We start from the raw sequence: 18,965 nt of genomic DNA on the forward strand, positions 1-18,965 counted from the left end.
TGAAACGACACCGAACGGACCGTCTCCATCTTCTGGGGGGTCAAACGCCGGACGCCGTGCGGTGCGTTTCAATGACCCGCCGCCGTCATATACGCCCGCTCTGGATGGACGGCGTGCTGCTGGCGCTTCCGCATAGATGTATTTTGGATTTCTGGGCGCCGAGCGTTGGCCCCGGCGCTGTCTTCTCTCCTCACAGTCGTAACAAGCACATTTTTTGGCGATCGGCTGTCAAGATCGCGCCGGTTCCACTCGCTGTGTTGTTTTATTCATTCCAGACAAGCGCTGGAGTTTTGACACGGAATGGGAAAGTAGTGCAGCAGTCACTCAAGCGGCGAGGGAGACTTTTGGGAGAGGAATATGTGGGACTCTGGTGCTTTTTTGGGGGGGGTTTGTGTCTGTGTTGGAGAAATTACGGTTCTGTTGCCATGTAAACAAAGAGGAGCGCGGGGAAATAGTACTCTGCTGATGTTTAGCGTTTAGATGTTAGCGATGTGCCGATGGGAGATGAGCGTTTGTGATGGAAAATACAGCTCAATTTGGGCCTGTTTATGAGTCCAGAGTGATGTCACACACTCTACTGCCATCTAGAGGACAAAAGCTGCACACTCACTGTGGGCTGTGCCAACAAAATGTCCCAAAACAAAGAATTCTTTCTCTTCTGTCACGCCCACAAAGAGCCCGTTTGTCCAGTGTGACTGTGGTCAAGAGAGACCAGTGGACTTATAAAGATGCAGACTGAGCTATTTGTTTCAGGTCGTTAGCAGCTAATGCTAATGCTAGTTTACATATTATTGCGCGTCTGTGCTAATAAACGTTAGCCGACTCTCAGACAGTTCTCATTTCCAACCGTCCAGGGGTTATATTTTAGGCTTTTTGAAGGGAGGGTGCTGTGGGCGTGTCCAGTGCAGAGGGCGTGTCCGGTGCAGAGGGCATGTGGACGAGGCTGAGCAGATGGAAATGTTTTCTATATGACGCTACTTGATGTTTAGGGGTGTCGCACCAAATACTTTAAAATAATATTCCGTTCAACAGCAAGAGAAACGAAGGCTTTTCACAAATACATAACTGTTCTTTACTTTGACATAAAGAAGACGTATTGTGCTTTCCGTCTGCTGTGTATTATACTCTACATCGTGGACTATTATGTCATAATTTGGACATTTTGAATCCCAATATTGATCCAAAACGACTCTCTTCCTCTCGCGTCCTCTTCCTTCAACGTCGCCCGCCATAACGAGCTCAGGATTGTTTCTTTGGCGCCAAAACGACTTTGCGCTGCTGCCAAATCCTGTGTACATCTCACCGATTAATGAAATAACAGTGCGGAGGGAAGAGGCGAGCGGCGGGGTGGGCGTGTATCGCGGTGAAACGGGGGGGACGGCGAGGGCGGCGAGGGCGAGGGCGGCGAGGGCGTCTCGTCGGCAGGAGAATGACGATGACTCAAACATGCATGAGTCACTCCAAATACAATTCCGACTCGTTTAATGAGACGGAAAACAATTATAATGGGGTGAAAAGCCCAGGAAAGTCGAGCGTGGCGTCACGTGTTTGCCGTGCGTCACGAGTCGCAATACAACGCGCTCGCAGCAAATTGGCAACGTTAAAAATGTTAAATAAATCATAAATGACTGAAAATAGTGTTAGTTTAATAATTATGTAATTGTCTAATATTTAAAAAAGTTGTTCTTGTCAAATACAGCTCTCACCGCAGGGCATCAAGCGAGTTCTAAATTGGAGGTGAGATTCTAATACAGTATTTTCTGGAGTATAAGTCGCATCAGCCAAAAAATGCATATTAGAGAAGAAAAAAACATATATAAGTTGCATTTTGGGGGGAAATTAATTTGACAAAATGCAGTTTGAAATAATAACAGATGAGAGAACATGGTGAATAGGTGTATGTATGCTAACGCTAACACCTTCAGCTACATGAGGTATGCTAGCGCTAACACCTTCAGCTACATGACGTATGCTAACGCTAACACCTTCAGCTACATGAGGTATGCTAGCGCTAACACCTTCAGCTACATGACGTATGCTAACGCTAACACCTTCAGCTACATGACGTATGCTAACGCTAACATCTGCAGCTACATGACGTATGCTAACGCTAACACCTTCAGCTACATGACGTATGCTAGCGCTAACACCTTCAGCTACATGACGTATGCTAACGCTAACACCTTCATCTACATGACGTATGCTAACGCTAACACCTTCAGCTACATGACGTATGCTAGCGCTAACACCTTCAGCTACATGACGTATGCTAACGCTAACACCTTCATCTACATGACGTATGCTAACGCTAACACCTTCAGCTACATGACGTATGCTAACGCTAACACCTTCAGCTACATGACGTATGCTAACGCTAACACCTTCAGCTACATGACGTATGCTAGCGCTAACACCTTCAGCTACATGACGTATGCTAGCGCTAACACCTTCAGCTACATGACGTATGCTAACGCTAACACCTTCATCTACATGACGTATGCTAACGCTAACACCTTCAGCTACATGACGTATGCTAACGCTAACACCTTCAGCTACATGAGGCACAGACAGAACTGTGGTAAGAGTCTGGTATGTTAACGTAACATATGAACAGTTATTTAGATAACTATAGCATAAAGAACATGCTAACAAGTTTACCAAAGCATCAGTTTGACCCCAAATCACTAAATCCATTGAATTCTTCTTCCTCTGTGTCACTTCTAAACAACTCCACAAACTCCAGAGGTAGAGGAAGTGCAGATTCTTCTTCTGCGTCGCTTAGAGCCTAGAGCGCCCTCTTGTGGTTGCCGCACCCCGGCCAAAACTATGAAAAAAGGTGCGACTTATAGTCCGAAAAATACAGTAATTATCTCTTTTGACCTGTGACCTTTGACCTCAGGTGAGAGTCCTGGGGAATTCTTGTTTTGGCGTAACAATCTCGTCTTTTCTGTGGTTTGAGATGAGATTTGTTAAGGGGGAAAAGATTGCAGATCGGCCTTGGATTGAGGAGGAAATGCAGTTTTTGAATTGGGTGAAATGACTCGGCTTTTTTTTCAACAAAGTCAACAAAGCAAAAGGTCAAAAAGTCTGGTCTGAAACTGGCCGAGGAAGAACTCAAGAACACCAAACTGAAAAGATGACCGATTACCTACGGATGTAAGTGGTTTCTTTTGTGCCGTGAAAGGCGTTAAATATTGTTCTCAAGAGTAAGAATCATTTTGACGGAGCTTTTGAGAGTTCATCCGCCCTTGACATTTCACCACTGCAGTCGCACTCATCGTGATCCGATTTTCAGACCGACACGACCGCAGACACGCGCCAGGGCTGGGAGCGCCAGGGCCGGGAGCGCCAGGGCCGGGAGCGCCAGGGCCGGGAGCGCCAGGGCCAGTAGCCGGTGGCAGCGTCGGAGGGCGAGTTGGCGGCGGCAGAGTCACACACGCCTCGTGCCATCTCCTCGGGCTCCCGGGGAACTTTACGAGCGATAACGGCGTCGTTTGGACGGAGCACGCGGCCCAAATGAGCCGGTTAGCCGTGATTTAAAGGTGTCGCGGCGTGCCCAGACTCACTCGGAACGGAGAGGCGGAGAGAGGAGGGGGCGGAGCCGACAAACAAACCGGAGAGAGAGCGGCGTTTGAATACTCGGGAGAGCTCTGGCGGCTGCGGCCTCGAGTCGCCGAGCCGGGACGGAAACGCCGATTTGTGTGGCAATAAAGTCAGCCAACAGCACGCCGTTTGTGTCAGAGCAGTGATCGCAGAGGGGGCGTGGCACCGTTTGCCTGGTGGACTCTGGTGCTTTTTTGGGGGGGGTTTGTGTCTGTGTTGGAGAAATTACGGTTCTGTTGCCATGTAAACAAAGAGGAGCGCGGGGAAATAGTACTCTGCTGATGTTTAGCGTTTAGATGTTAGCGATGTGCCGATGGGAGATGAGCGTTTGTGATGGAAAATACAGCTCAATTTGGGCCTGTTTATGAGTCCAGAGTGATGTCACACACTCTACTGCCATCTAGAGGACAAAAGCTGCACACTCACTGTGGGCTGTGCCAACAAAATGTCCCAAAACAAAGAATTCTTTCTCTTCTGTCACGCCCACAAAGAGCCCGTTTGTCCAGTGTGACTGTGGTCAAGAGAGACCAGTGGACTTATAAAGATGCAGACTGAGCTATTTGTTTCAGGTCGTTAGCAGCTAATGCTAATGCTAGTTTACATATTATTGCGCGTCTGTGCTAATAAACGTTAGCCGACTCTCAGACAGTTCTCATTTCCAACCGTCCAGGGGTTATATTTTAGGCTTTTTGAAGGGAGGGTGCTGTGGGCGTGTCCAGTGCAGAGGGCGTGTCCGGTGCAGAGGGCATGTGGACGAGGCTGAGCAGATGGAAATGTTTTCTATATGACGCTACTTGATGTTTAGGGGTGTCGCACCAAATACTTTAAAATAATATTCCGTTCAACAGCAAGAGAAACGAAGGCTTTTCACAAATACATAACTGTTCTTTACTTTGACATAAAGAAGACGTATTGTGCTTTCCGTCTGCTGTGTATTATACTCTACATCGTGGACTATTATGTCATAATTTGGACATTTTGAATCCCAATATTGATCCAAAACGACTCTCTTCCTCTCGCGTCCTCTTCCTTCAACGTCGCCCGCCATAACGAGCTCAGGATTGTTTCTTTGGCGCCAAAACGACTTTGCGCTGCTGCCAAATCCTGTGTACATCTCACCGATTAATGAAATAACAGTGCGGAGGGAAGAGGCGAGCGGCGGGGTGGGCGTGTATCGCGGTGAAACGGGGGGGACGGCGAGGGCGGCGAGGGCGAGGGCGGCGAGGGCGTCTCGTCGGCAGGAGAATGACGATGACTCAAACATGCATGAGTCACTCCAAATACAATTCCGACTCGTTTAATGAGACGGAAAACAATTATAATGGGGTGAAAAGCCCAGGAAAGTCGAGCGTGGCGTCACGTGTTTGCCGTGCGTCACGAGTCGCAATACAACGCGCTCGCAGCAAATTGGCAACGTTAAAAATGTTAAATAAATCATAAATGACTGAAAATAGTGTTAGTTTAATAATTATGTAATTGTCTAATATTTAAAAAAGTTGTTCTTGTCAAATACAGCTCTCACCGCAGGGCATCAAGCGAGTTCTAAATTGGAGGTGAGATTCTAATACAGTATTTTCTGGAGTATAAGTCGCATCAGCCAAAAAATGCATATTAGAGAAGAAAAAAACATATATAAGTTGCATTTTGGGGGGAAATTAATTTGACAAAATGCAGTTTGAAATAATAACAGATGAGAGAACATGGTGAATAGGTGTATGTATGCTAACGCTAACACCTTCAGCTACATGAGGTATGCTAGCGCTAACACCTTCAGCTACATGACGTATGCTAACGCTAACACCTTCAGCTACATGAGGTATGCTAGCGCTAACACCTTCAGCTAATACAGCTACATGACGTATGCTAACGCTAACATCTGCAGCTACATGACGTATGCTAACGCTAACACCTTCAGCTACATGACGTATGCTAGCGCTAACACCTTCAGCTACATGACGTATGCTAACGCTAACACCTTCAGCTACATGACGTATGCTAGCGCTAACACCTTCAGCTACATGACGTATGCTAACGCTAACACCTTCATCTACATGACGTATGCTAACGCTAACACCTTCAGCTACATGACGTATGCTAGCGCTAACACCTTCAGCTACATGACGTATGCTAACGCTAACACCTTCATCTACATGACGTATGCTAACGCTAACACCTTCAGCTACATGACGTATGCTAACGCTAACACCTTCAGCTACATGACGTATGCTAACGCTAACACCTTCAGCTACATGACGTATGCTAGCGCTAACACCTTCAGCTACATGACGTATGCTAGCGCTAACACCTTCAGCTACATGACGTATGCTAACGCTAACACCTTCATCTACATGACGTATGCTAACGCTAACACCTTCAGCTACATGACGTATGCTAACGCTAACACCTTCAGCTACATGAGGCACAGACAGAACTGTGGTAAGAGTCTGGTATGTTAACGTAACATATGAACAGTTATTTAGATAACTATAGCATAAAGAACATGCTAACAAGTTTACCAAAGCATCAGTTTGACCCCAAATCACTAAATCCATTGAATTCTTCTTCCTCTGTGTCACTTCTAAACAACTCCACAAACTCCAGAGGTAGAGGAAGTGCAGATTCTTCTTCTGCGTCGCTTAGAGCCTAGAGCGCCCTCTTGTGGTTGCCGCACCCCGGCCAAAACTATGAAAAAAGGTGCGACTTATAGTCCGAAAAATACAGTAATTATCTCTTTTGACCTGTGACCTTTGACCTCAGGTGAGAGTCCTGGGGAATTCTTGTTTTGGCGTAACAATCTCGTCTTTTCTGTGGTTTGAGATGAGATTTGTTAAGGGGGAAAAGATTGCAGATCGGCCTTGGATTGAGGAGGAAATGCAGTTTTTGAATTGGGTGAAATGACTCGGCTTTTTTTTCAACAAAGTCAACAAAGCAAAAGGTCAAAAAGTCTGGTCTGAAACTGGCCGAGGAAGAACTCAAGAACACCAAACTGAAAAGATGACCGATTACCTACGGATGTAAGTGGTTTCTTTTGTGCCGTGAAAGGCGTTAAATATTGTTCTCAAGAGTAAGAATCATTTTGACGGAGCTTTTGAGAGTTCATCCGCCCTTGACATTTCACCACTGCAGTCGCACTCATCGTGATCCGATTTTCAGACCGACACGACCGCAGACACGCGCCAGGGCTGGGAGCGCCAGGGCCGGGAGCGCCAGGGCCGGGAGCGCCAGGGCCGGGAGCGCCAGGGCCAGTAGCCGGTGGCAGCGTCGGAGGGCGAGTTGGCGGCGGCAGAGTCACACACGCCTCGTGCCATCTCCTCGGGCTCCCGGGGAACTTTACGAGCGATAACGGCGTCGTTTGGACGGAGCACGCGGCCCAAATGAGCCGGTTAGCCGTGATTTAAAGGTGTCGCGGCGTGCCCAGACTCACTCGGAACGGAGAGGCGGAGAGAGGAGGGGGCGGAGCCGACAAACAAACCGGAGAGAGAGCGGCGTTTGAATACTCGGGAGAGCTCTGGCGGCTGCGGCCTCGAGTCGCCGAGCCGGGACGGAAACGCCGATTTGTGTGGCAATAAAGTCAGCCAACAGCACGCCGTTTGTGTCAGAGCAGTGATCGCAGAGGGGGCGTGGCACCGTTTGCCACGCCCGGTAACTTAAAGTATGACAGGTTTTTACGATTTTCAAATTGTTACTTTGTTTGATGTATTTGTACCTGTCGTACATATAAATTATAGTTTTACACCAATCGAGCAGGTTTTTGTGGAGAAAATGTTGAAAAATCTGTGGGAAATAACACGAAGTGACATCAAACCAGGGACAGGAAGTGACATCACATAGGGACACTCATTCCAGTCAAAGTTTGTGCAGAATTTACACAAAGAAACAACTTTTTGACTATAAACATTCATTCAACAAAATAAAGTCGCTTTAATGTATTTTTATTTGTCAAATAAAAAAAATCGCGACATTAGATGAGTTTTGGCCCAGTGTTTGCTGGGTAATTTCCTACTGTGATGTCATCAATTACAAACAGAAAGTCAAATTATAAACCTAAAAAATGTGCTATTCTGGGATAACTTGTTTATAATTTTTTAGCATAATTCAAAATGTATCAATCAATGTATCAATGTTCATCGAGTCGTCCGACCTGTAGGGGGCGCTTTCACCACACATGCTTTTCAATACAATCTCAATTATTATTCTTTGTACAGTGAATGAAAGGCCAGAGTTACGCAAAAACAAACTTTTAAGGCTTTTACTAATTTTCATCCTATTTGAAAAGAAAACGGTTATAATTTAAAACAGTCGTTACGATGATTCACCTTCATTTGACCAAAACCTCTTCATCGAACGTGATCTGGGACAAAGTGAACACAACTCTCAAAATTAAAAGAGAACTCAATTTAAAAGCAAAGACGATATGCGTAAGATTCTCGTTCTTTGAGGTTCTTTTCTCCAAACAATTGAGCGAATAGGTCGAGTGTTTCACGTGCGTTTTCCCCATATGCAGCGCTTTAGAAAGGAGTTTCATTTACAATATGTAATGCTCTGAGAAGAGATCAAAAATCATCACTATAGAAGGCTCGAGCTGAATGTTGTGACACTTTTGCACCGCGTTGACACAGACGATTAAATTACTGGCAACCTGAGGCGCTCTCTCTTAAAATGAACTTCATCCATCCATGTGGCAAAAAATCTCAGTTTGTCTTTTCTTCACATTGATTTGATCTCAATTGTTTTTCTCGCCAAAAACAAAACAAAAACGGCCTTCGGTGTCGTTTTTATGGTCGTAAAAAACACAGATTTTTACTCTGTGAGAAGATGCAGCAGAAGATGGAGCAGAAGATGGAGCAGAAGATGGAGCAGAAGATGCAGCAGAAGATGGAGCAGAAGATGGAGCAGAAGATGGAGCAGAAGATGGAGCAGAAGATGCAGCAGAAGATGGAGCAGAAGATGGAGCAGAAGATGGAGCAGAAGATGGAGCAGAAGATGGAGCAGAAGATGCAGCAGAAGATGGAGCAGAAGATGGAGCAGAAGATGGAGCAAAAGATGGAGCAGAAGATGGAGCAGAAGATGGAGCAGAAGATGGAGCAGAAGATGCAGCAGAAGATGGAGCAGAAGATGGAGCAGAAGATGGAGCAGAAGATGGAGCAGAAGATGGAGCAAAAGATGGAGCAGAAGATGGAGCAGAAGATGGAGCAGAAGACGGAGCAGAAGATGCAGCAGAAGATGGAGCAGAAGATGGAGCAGAAGATGGAGCAGAAGATGGAGCAGAAGATGCAGCAGAAGATGGAGCAGAAGATGGAGCAGAAGATGGAGCAGAAGATGGAGCAGAAGATGGAGCAGAAGATGGAGCAGAAGATGGAGCAGAAGATGGAGCAGAAGATGGAGCAGAAGATGCAGCAGAAGATGGAGCAGAAGATGGAGCAGAAGATGGAGCAGAAGATGGAGCAGAAGATGGAGCAGAAGATGCAGCAGAAGATGGAGCAGAAGATGGAGCAGAAGATGGAGCAAAAGATGGAGCAGAAGATGGAGCAGAAGATGGAGCAGAAGATGGAGCAGAAGATGCAGCAGAAGATGGAGCAGAAGATGGAGCAGAAGATGGAGCAGAAGATGGAGCAGAAGATGGAGCAGAAGATGGAGCAAAAGATGGAGCAGAAGATGGAGCAGAAGATGGAGCAGAAGACGGAGCAGAAGATGCAGCAGAAGATGGAGCAGAAGATGGAGCAGAAGATGGAGCAGAAGATGGAGCAGAAGATGCAGCAGAAGATGGAGCAGAAGATGGAGCAGAAGATGGAGCTGAAGACGGAGCAAAAGATGGAGCAGAAGATGGAGCAGAAGACGGAGCAGAAGATGCAGCAGAAGATGGAGCAGAAGATGGAGCAGAAGATGGAGCAGAAGATGGAGCAGAAGATGCAGCAGAAGATGGAGCAGAAGATGGAGCAGAAGATGGAGCAGAAGATGGAGCTGAAGACGGAGCAAAAGATGGAGCAGAAGATGGAGCAGAAGACGGAGCAGAAGATGCAGCAGAAGATGGAGCAGAAGATGGAGCAGAAGATGGAGCAGAAGATGCAGCAGAAGATGGAGCAGAAGATGGAGCAGAAGATGGAGCAGAAGACGGAGCTGAAGACGGAGCAGAAGACGGAGCAGAAGACGGAGCAGAAGACGGAGCTGAAGACGGAGCTGAAGACGGAGCAGAAGACGGAGCAGAAGACGGAGCAGACGATGCAGCAGAAGATGCAGCGGAAGATGCAGCAGAAGGTGGAGCAGAAGATGGAGCAGAAGATGCAGCAGAAGATGCAGCAGAAGATGGAGCAGAAGATGGAGCTGAAGATGGAGCAGAAGATGGAGCAGAAGATGCAGCAGAAGATGGAGCTGAAGATGGAGCGGAAGATGCAGCGGAAGATGCAGCAGAAGATGCAGCAGAAGATGGAGCAGAAGATGGAGCAGAAGATGCAGCAGAAGATGCAGCAGAAGATGGAGCAGAAGATGGAGCAGAAGATACAGCAGAAGATGCAGCAGAAGATGCAGCAGAAGATGGAGCTGAAGATGGAGCAGAAGATGGAGCAGAAGATGGAGCTGAAGACGGAGCAGAAGATGCAGCAGAAGATGCAGCAGAAGATGCAGCAGAAGATGGAGCTGAAGATGGAGCAGAAGATGGAGCTGAAGACGGAGCAGAAGACGGAGCAGAAGACGGAGCTGAAGACGGAGCAGAAGATGGAGCTGAAGATGGAGCAGAAGATGGAGCAGAAGATGGAGCTGAAGACGGAGCAGAAGACGGAGCAGAAGACGGAGCAGAAGATGGAGCAGAAGATGGAGCTGAAGATGGAGCAGAAGATGGAGCAGAAGATGGAGCTGAAGATGGAGCTGAAGATGGCGCAGAAGATGGAGCTGAAGATGGAGCAGAAGATGGAGCAGAAGATGGAGCTGAAGATGGAGCAGAAGATGGAGCTGAAGATGGAGCAGAAGATGGAGCAGAAGATGGAGCAGAAGACGGAGCAGAAGACGGAGCTGAAGATGCAGCAGAAGATGGAGCAGAAGATGGAGCAGAAGATGGAGCAGAAGATGGAGCTGAAGACGGAGCTGAAGACGGAGCAGAAGATGGAGCTGAAGATGGAGCAGAAGATGGAGCAGAAGATGGAGCAGAAGACGGAGCAGAAGATGGAGCTGAAGATGCAGCAGAAGATGGAGCAGAAGATGGAGCAGAAGATGGAGCAGAAGATGGAGCAGAAGATGGAGCTGAAGATGGAGCAGAAGATGCAGCAGAAGATGGAGCAGAAGATGGAGCTGAAGATGGAGCAGAAGATGGAGCTGAAGATGGAGCAGAAGATGCAGCAGAAGATGCAGCAGAAGATGCAGCAGAAGATGGAGCTGAAGATGGAGCAGAAGATGGAGCTGAAGATGGAGCAGAAGATGCAGCAGAAGATGCAGCAGAAGATGCAGCAGAAGATGCAGCAGAAGATGGAGCAGAAGATGCAGCAGAAGATGCAGCAGAAGATGCAGCAGAAGATGGAGCAGAAGATGGAGCTGAAGATGGAGCAGAAGACGGAGCAGAAGATGCAGCGGAGATGGTCAGAGAGACGCTCAAAATGAAAAGTACGACTCGCCGAACTCGCCGCTAACTACTCATTAGCATCGTCCTCCGGCTGTTGGTTCTTTTTAAGTTGGACCTGGACTGTGTTGTCCGGCTGCCGCGCCCGCTGTCGACCGCCCCGTCCACTCACTTTATTTAATCCCGCGCAAATTACCGTCTGAAGAAACGGCGCGGCGAAGCAGACAGTTTGTTCAAAAGCCGGGGAAAAGCGCCACGCCCCCGCGCTTTATCCGGAGAACGGCCGCCGGGGGGGAGGGGGGCTCGCCAGCGGGACATCTGGAGCGCTCGTCTCGCTCTCTAATCAGTCGCGGTCCGGTTTGGTAATTGACGAGGGTTTGGCGTTTTTTTTCCGGCGAGGACAGCGAGGACGGCGAGGGAAGCGTAGCCCAGATTTCAACAGCCGCCGCGCCGCTGGAGTTTGACAGCGCCTCAAAGGAACGCAGACAAGAAAGTGGGTTCTGGAAACGCCGGTGGCCCACAAATTATTCAGCATCCTTTCAGGGGCGGGGAGGAGAAGCCAGGGGGCGCCGCGGAGACGGGACGCCCGCCGCCGCCGCCGCCGCCGAGGAGGCCGGCCTGTTTGTGGGACGCGTGGTTTTTCTGATAAATAGATGGGAAATAAAAATCCGGATCAGTGGCGACAGCTGTCACTAGATCCACCGCGAGAAAGGAGAAGAACGTGACGAGCTGCGTCTGCTGCAGCGCTTCGGCTTTCATCCGGGGGAAACACTGGTGCGCCGTGACGCAGATGTGACTGATCATTCTGGAGTGTTCTGGGCAAACTTCTGACGCCGAAACGAGAGCAAAACCGTCAAATCTAAAGGATCAGACGCAGTGGCATGTTTCACGTTTGGTTTTTTTGAATATTTTAACGGGATCTTTTCAAACAGAGAATACGTGTGTCGGGACTCAAAATGGCTGAAAAATACAAAGGGATCTTTAAATTCAGGGGTAAATGCTCAATGTCTCGCCACCAGCAGCTCTTCACTCACGCGTCAGATCCATGCAAGGCCAATAAAGTAGTAAAGTATGATATGGATTTCTCTGCATTTGTCTTTGTGTTTGTGGGCGGGGCAACATGACTCAACACTCGAGACTTTTTCCTTATCGATCCATCACAATTTGTTTTGATTCAGTTACATTCACTTTTCTTGTACAAATACATAAACAGGAAGTGTATTTTATATTTTCTGAATCGTCCAGAACTGTCACTTTTAATCAATTACTTGTGACAAAAGAATCGTCACATTTATTTATTCTTCCAAAGTCTGGACTCAAACGACTTCTGCAGACGGAGGAGTGACCGCTGCAGTCAAGAGATGAGTCACATGAATATATAAATAACATAGGTAAAATGAGTAAAAGGAAATAAAGTAAAGAAAGTGAAAATAAGTTAAATAAAGTAGAATAAAGTAGAATAAAGTAAAATTAAGTAAAATGAGTAAAATTAAGTAAAATAATAAATCAATTGAAATAAATAAAATTCATACATACATACATAAAATAAATGAAAATTAAATACATTTTAAAAATTAAATTAATAAATAATAATATAATTAATAAAATGTCCCTTCTTTCTTCTACAAAACATGTAAATAATGTTTACTCTCTGTGAGCCGGTCTTAATAAAGATTTTTTTTTTTTTTTTTTTTTTAATATATAATTTGAAATGACTGAATCATGCTTCCCACTTGTTTTATTCCAGCACCTCCTGATGTTCACTGACAACAGGGATCAAGCTTTGTTTTAAAGCAGTTTAAAGCAGTTTAAAGCAGTTTAGAGCAGTTTAAAGTCATTTGGCTGTAAAACGGATAAAAATCAAATTACACATGTTTACGTCTTCTGGCCAAACAGAACTGTCCTGGGGAGATTTTAATTTTGGAGATGTTGGAGCGTCTCCCTCGCCGGTTATTTTTGCAGAGATTGTCGATCCACGGGAGAAGAGTGAACGAGCACATTTGGAAGAGAATATAAAATACTTTTCTATTTCACAAACATTCGACCAATTTGTGGAGCTCGAGTGGTGGAAACATCCGGCGCGTTTGAAGCAGCGAAACTCTCACGGTGGATTTAAATGGTAGTTTAAGTGATGCTAAATGAAACGATTTTAGAGCGTAAACTGGAGGAGGAAATGCATCAATGTGATTCATATTCGTGCAGGTTATTTTAGACGATACTGAAAAGCATCTCAGCAGTTTTACAAATGTATTGCTTGCGTGGATTAGCAGCCTTGTACCTTATCGCAAAGGACAACTATGATCTCGTCAAAGAAGCGGCAGATTTTCATTCATGTTCCTAAGCTGGAAAAATGGCTACATGGCTTTTTTAAAAACACTACAATGTTTGAATCTTTTGAATAATCCCGATGGCAGAGCAGTGGGCGTGGACACAGGTCGATACGGGATTACTCGAACGCGCAGGAAGCAATGGAAAAACATTTTACACGATATGTTTCATCTAAAGTGCATAAAACTACACATTTCACTCAAACGCAGTAAACAAAGTCATTATATTCAAGCTTTTACTTTAAATTGTCATATTTTTCACCTAGTTTGACCGTTTTGTTGACATTAAGGCAAGGCAAGTTTATTTGTAGAGCACATTTCATACACAAGGCAATTCAAAGTGCTTCACACAGCAGGAAAAATGCATTCAAATCACAAAGAAATAACAGAAACAGAAATACAATAAAACTAACTAAATTAAAAATGTCACTTCCTGGTTGGACGTGCGCAGATGTGAAAGAAGATAATTCCACAATTGTTACCTAGCAACCGTCTCGTAAACAAGGATCTATATAAACGACACAATAGTTACTATTTCACACAGAGTATTGCCTGGTAATATGAAGTCCCTATTTATTTTGAAACCAGGCAACACTAAGACAAAAACTGGATCATCCTAAGGACAAGATGCAACACAAAAACAGAGCAATGTAGTTTATTCTGTCCAAAGAGGTGAAGAAAAGTGTGAAGAGCGCCACATAGTGAGACTAAACAGCCACTTCACAAGAGGCTTTATCAGCACAGAAGACACTGGAGTTCAGGACCACAGAGCGCCGTGCATCTTCATCTTAAAGACACAAACCACTTTATCAAAGACAGTGAGGAGAAGATTCTGAGCAGGAGAAAAGATGGTTTGAAAGAGTTAAAGAGACAATCTTTGTTCAAAAAGAAATTAAATAAATAAATAAATCAAATTAAATAGGAAAGGGGGGTTTAAGATTCAACCTTCCTGTTGTTTATAATGGAATTTTGAATCTCTGGAGAGGTCGACGCCCAGAGCATTCTGATACTAATCAGGTCCTCAGGGAAGAGAAAGAGAGTGAGCCAGGGACAATAGGAGGCTGATAGTCCATTAAAGGACTGATAGTAAAGTAAGTAAAGAGGCTAGTTTGATGGAAAACAAAGAGAGTTAGTTTCTGGTGAAACCAATAACACCCTTTATCAGGAGGTCCCGCCCGGTGGGCAGGGCCTACGCAGAGTAGGATCAATATCTGAGTTCCCGAGTTCTTGATTCGCAGGATGAAAGTGCATTTCTTACCAAAGACACTTCCTTCTTCAAGTTCTCCAAATTCTGTTCCTTCTTCTTCTTCTTTGTCTGTCGACTCTCAGCTCCACACTGGAAAGAGAGAGAGAGAGAGGAGTGATTATGTACAGCAGCACCCACACCAGCACCCACACCACACCAGCACCCACACCACACCAGCACCCACACCACACCAGCACCCACACCACACCAGCACCCACACCACACCAGCACCCACACCACACCAGCACCCACACCACACCACACCAGCACCCACACCACACCAGCACCCGCACCAGCACCCACACCACACCAGCACCCACACCAGCACCAGCACCCACACCACACCAGCACCCACACCAGCACCTACCCCCACACCAGCACCCACACCAGCACCAGCACCCACACCACACCAGCACCCACACCACACCAGCACCCACACCACACCAGCACCCACACCCGCACCAGCACCCACACCAGCACCCACACCACACCAACACCCACACCAGCACCAGCACCCACACCAGCACCCACACCAGCACCAGCACCCACACCATACCAGCACCCACACCACACCAGCACCCACACCAGCACCCACACCACACCAGCACCCACCCGACACCAGCTCCATTCACATTTCCACATTCATTCCGCACAGGCTCCATCATGTGGTGCATTAAAGGCGGCGGCGGCCCAATGGCGTCTGCACGGGGGGTTTAGGCCGGTGCTAAACGGGGGGTCATATTCTGGCCCAGCGTTGGTGAGGGGCAGCGCATGTGTCAGGAGCGGTTGAGAGTGTGGTGCATCATGGGAATCATTTGCCGCTGTCAGTCTGCTCACAGCGGCACGTGTGGAGAGAGCGAGAGAGGAGGGCGAGCGAGGGGGGGTTAGAGAGGGAGAGAGGGGGGCGAGCGAGGGGGGAGTGAGAGAGCGAGGGGGGAGTGAGAGAGTGAGGGGGGAGTGAGAGAGCGAGAGAGGGGGGCGAGCAAGGGGGGGAGTGAGAGAGCGAGAGGGGGAGTGAGAGAGCGAGAGAGGGGGGCGAGCAAGGGGGGGAGTGAGAGAGCGAGAGGGGGAGTGAGAGAGCAAGAGAGGGGGGCGAGCGAGGGGAGTGAGAGAGGGAGAGAGGGGGGGAGTAAGGGGGGGAGTGAGAGAGAGGGGGGGAGTGAGAGAGAGAGGGGCGAGCGAGGGGGGGAGTGAGAGAGCGAGAGGGGGGAGTGAGAGAGAGGGGGGAGTGAGAGAGCGAGAGGGGGGAGTGAGAGAGCGAGGGGGGGGAGTGAGGGGCAACAGCGCTGCAAAAACACGAGTTAAACGATCCGGTTCTCACAAAAGTGACTGACGCGGATGAATATGTGAATTAAGATCTCCATCTTTATCATCGCGGTCGGGAAAAGGCGACAGTCACGATGTTGCACAGAGTACTGCAAATGTGTACTCGAGTAAACAGACCTGGTCATAGGGCTATACTCAAATACTAGTACAAGTACACATGGAAAATACTGCTCTGCTCTCGTGCTGCGCTGCCTGAAGCGTGTGTCCCGTGTCATGCTCGTCCCGTGTTATTGTTGTTGACATATTTGTTGTCTCTGTTTATTTGAACTCATGATTTTATGGTTTTCTACTAATCCCAATTGTAAATAATGTAAATGTATGTTTTCGATGTCGGTACAGCTGATACTGGCACATTTACAGAGATGATAATGAATGTGCACCGTCCCGGTTCAAATAAACTAACAGTAATAATAATCAATATCAATATTTCAGACACACTTAACTTAATTTAGTCATTTTAAACCACATTTCGTATGTTGTTGACGTTGTCTCGGTTCATCAGCGACGTCGTGTTTGTGTCGCTCGAGTTCATCTTTAACTTCTGCCAAATCCTACTCTGTGATTGGTCGATCGCAACAGCAGGAGCCGAGTCAAATAAAGAGTTTGTAAACCACAAATATCACGAGAATTCCTCTGGCTGGGCAGGTCAATATAATGATTTGTATTAATATTTCCATAAACAGGGCGGGCACGAGGTAAACACATGTGCATCAGTCTAATTATGATGATTAAAGAAACATTGGAGTTGTTGAGTTTCCATTTTGTGTTTCATCCAGTATTTTGTCTTCAAACTAAATTCAGATGGAATTGAACCAAAAAAGACTCTGAAATCTCACTTGACTTTCCCACGATGAAGAGTATTACACCTTTTTCTTATCTCATATTAATAAATCAGACCTAACACAGAGGTGTCCAAAGGTAACGAGGTCTCACTTTGATGCTGTCGCTCAGAAATAAAACCAGAGAATGAGTTAAAATGATGAACGTTTGTTTGTCGTTAAATACTAACTTTGCCTCACTATTTACACAGAAAACTGGAAATCTACAGAGCCATTTGAGAGAATCCATCTTGTGATACTTTTGGCGAGGAGGCGACTCACGGGGGGCCGGGGGGGGCCTGGGGGGGCCCCCGCTAATGGACGACATCCATTTCAAGAGCAAAAAATAACCAAGCGTTCCGTTGTATTTGGCTTCCCAGTCCAAACTGATTGCCTTTTTCCTTTTTTTTTTTTTGCAGCGAGAAAGCAAAAGTAATCAGGGCCCTCGCAAAGAGCGCGGCGCGGCGGTGGGAGCCTGATGTGGTCGGCATGGCAATTTCACCGGCGCGGGAGGGAGATCGCTCAGCCCCGCGCCATAAAGAAGAACGGAAGGGCCCCGGCGGAGGAGTAAAAACAAAATGACGTAATTACCCGAAATAAACGGCGAGGCGTAAATGGAGAAAGCGGCAAAAAGGGAAAAAACGACGGCCATCGAGAGCTGAATGTTACGATTAGTGCGGGCGGTGAGCGGCGCTGAGCGAGCGGCGCTGAGCGAGCGGAGAGGCGGGGGACGACTACTATGCCACGCGACGACTTTGGAGAGAGCGTCGTTTATGGGGGTAATAGAAAGTGCCAAACGAGGAGGGTCAAATGGGGAGGGTCAAACGGGGAGGGTCAAACAGGGAGGGTCAAACGAGGAGGGTCAAACGGGGAGGGTCAAACAGGGAGGGTCAAACGAGGAGGGTCAAATGGGGAGGGTCAAACGAGGAGGTTAAAACGAGGAGGTTAAAACGAGGAGGGTCAAACGAGGAGGGTCAAACGAGGAGGGTCAAACGAGGAGGGTCAAACGAGGAGGGTCAAACGAGGACGAGGAGGGTCAAACGAGGAGGTTAAAACGAGGAGGGTCAAACGGGGAGGGTCAAACAGGGAGGGTCAAACGAGGAGGGTCAAATGGGGAGGGTCAAACGAGGAGGTTAAAACGAGGAGGTTAAAACGAGGAGGGTCAAACGAGGAGGGTCAAACGAGGAGGGTCAAACGAGGAGGGTCAAACGAGGACGAGGAGGGTCAAACGAGGAGGTTAAAACGAGGAGGGTCAAACGAGGAGGGTCAAACGAGGACGAGGAGGGTCAAACGAGGAGGGTCAAACGAGGAGGGTCAAACGAGGAGGGTCAAACAAGGAGCGTCAAACGAGGAGGGTCAAACGAGGAGGGTCAAACGAGGAGGGTCAAACGAGGAGGGTCAAACGAGGAGGGTCAAACGAGGAGGGTCAAACGAGGGTGCAATATTCTGTTGAATATTTTGCGTAACATAAAAGTATTAGACAAAAAACTGTTGCCAGGTTTTGCAGAAACTGTATTTTCTCGGCTCTGAAAAGGTAATGTGAGTCATCTGAGGGAGCTTGACCAGTTTATATATCATTTTAAACTTACCTATTCCTATTCTGACAAAAATGAATATCTCGAGAACAATTTTTGAACGTCTTTGTTTTGTGAATGTCTCGATTCAGGTTCAGGTATTTCAGAAAACGTGAACAGAACATAAAATGAACCACAAACCTGCAGAAACATCACTTTTTACACCATATTTTCAGGTTAATTTAATCGAATCATCACTAAAAAAACATTTTGATCAAGACGATGTGCTCAATAGTCTAACTTTGCATAGCTTTAGAACAACAATCGCGACATTTTTCGATGCATTTTCCATCTGTATTTGTGAATAATGAACATTAACAGGTTTCGGTGAGTGGCGCCGTGACTCTACGTTCTTTGGATCAAGCTACAGTCTGTAACACGCAACCAGCACGACTAAGAAAAGCATCGACAACACTATGTAACAGGATATTAATCTGTACAAATCATGATAAAAGGTGAAACTAACATTTAACTCTCATTAAAAGAGACTTCTTTGTATCAAAAAACATGAAAAAGATCAGTTGC

General features: G+C 46.9%; 2 protein-coding genes across 2 annotated transcripts in view; one reads left to right on the forward strand and one right to left on the reverse strand.

Annotated features, from left to right (window-relative positions):
• atp1a2a (ATPase Na+/K+ transporting subunit alpha 2a) overlaps nucleotides 1-18,965 on the reverse strand; it is a 440,146-nt gene that overhangs the window by 420,737 nt on the left and 444 nt on the right. The window contains exon 2 of the mRNA XM_072440594.1: nucleotides 14,735-14,812. Coding sequence (XP_072296695.1) covers nucleotides 14,735-14,812 — 78 coding nt within the window. The remainder of the gene's footprint in view (nucleotides 1-14,734; nucleotides 14,813-18,965) is intronic.
• On the forward strand, nucleotides 10,195-11,613 carry LOC140355610 (uncharacterized). The gene is made up of 2 exons (XM_072440276.1): nucleotides 10,195-10,739; nucleotides 11,355-11,613. Exons 1-2 carry the CDS (start codon nucleotides 10,195-10,197, stop codon nucleotides 11,611-11,613), a joined length of 804 nt encoding a protein of 267 aa, XP_072296377.1.

The sequence above is a fragment of the Eucyclogobius newberryi genome, unplaced genomic scaffold (assembly GCF_026437365.1).
Source record: "Eucyclogobius newberryi isolate DKJ021-1_F unplaced genomic scaffold, fEucNew1.0.hap1 SCAF_12, whole genome shotgun sequence".
Taxonomy (NCBI): Eukaryota; Metazoa; Chordata; class Actinopteri; order Gobiiformes; family Gobiidae; genus Eucyclogobius; species Eucyclogobius newberryi.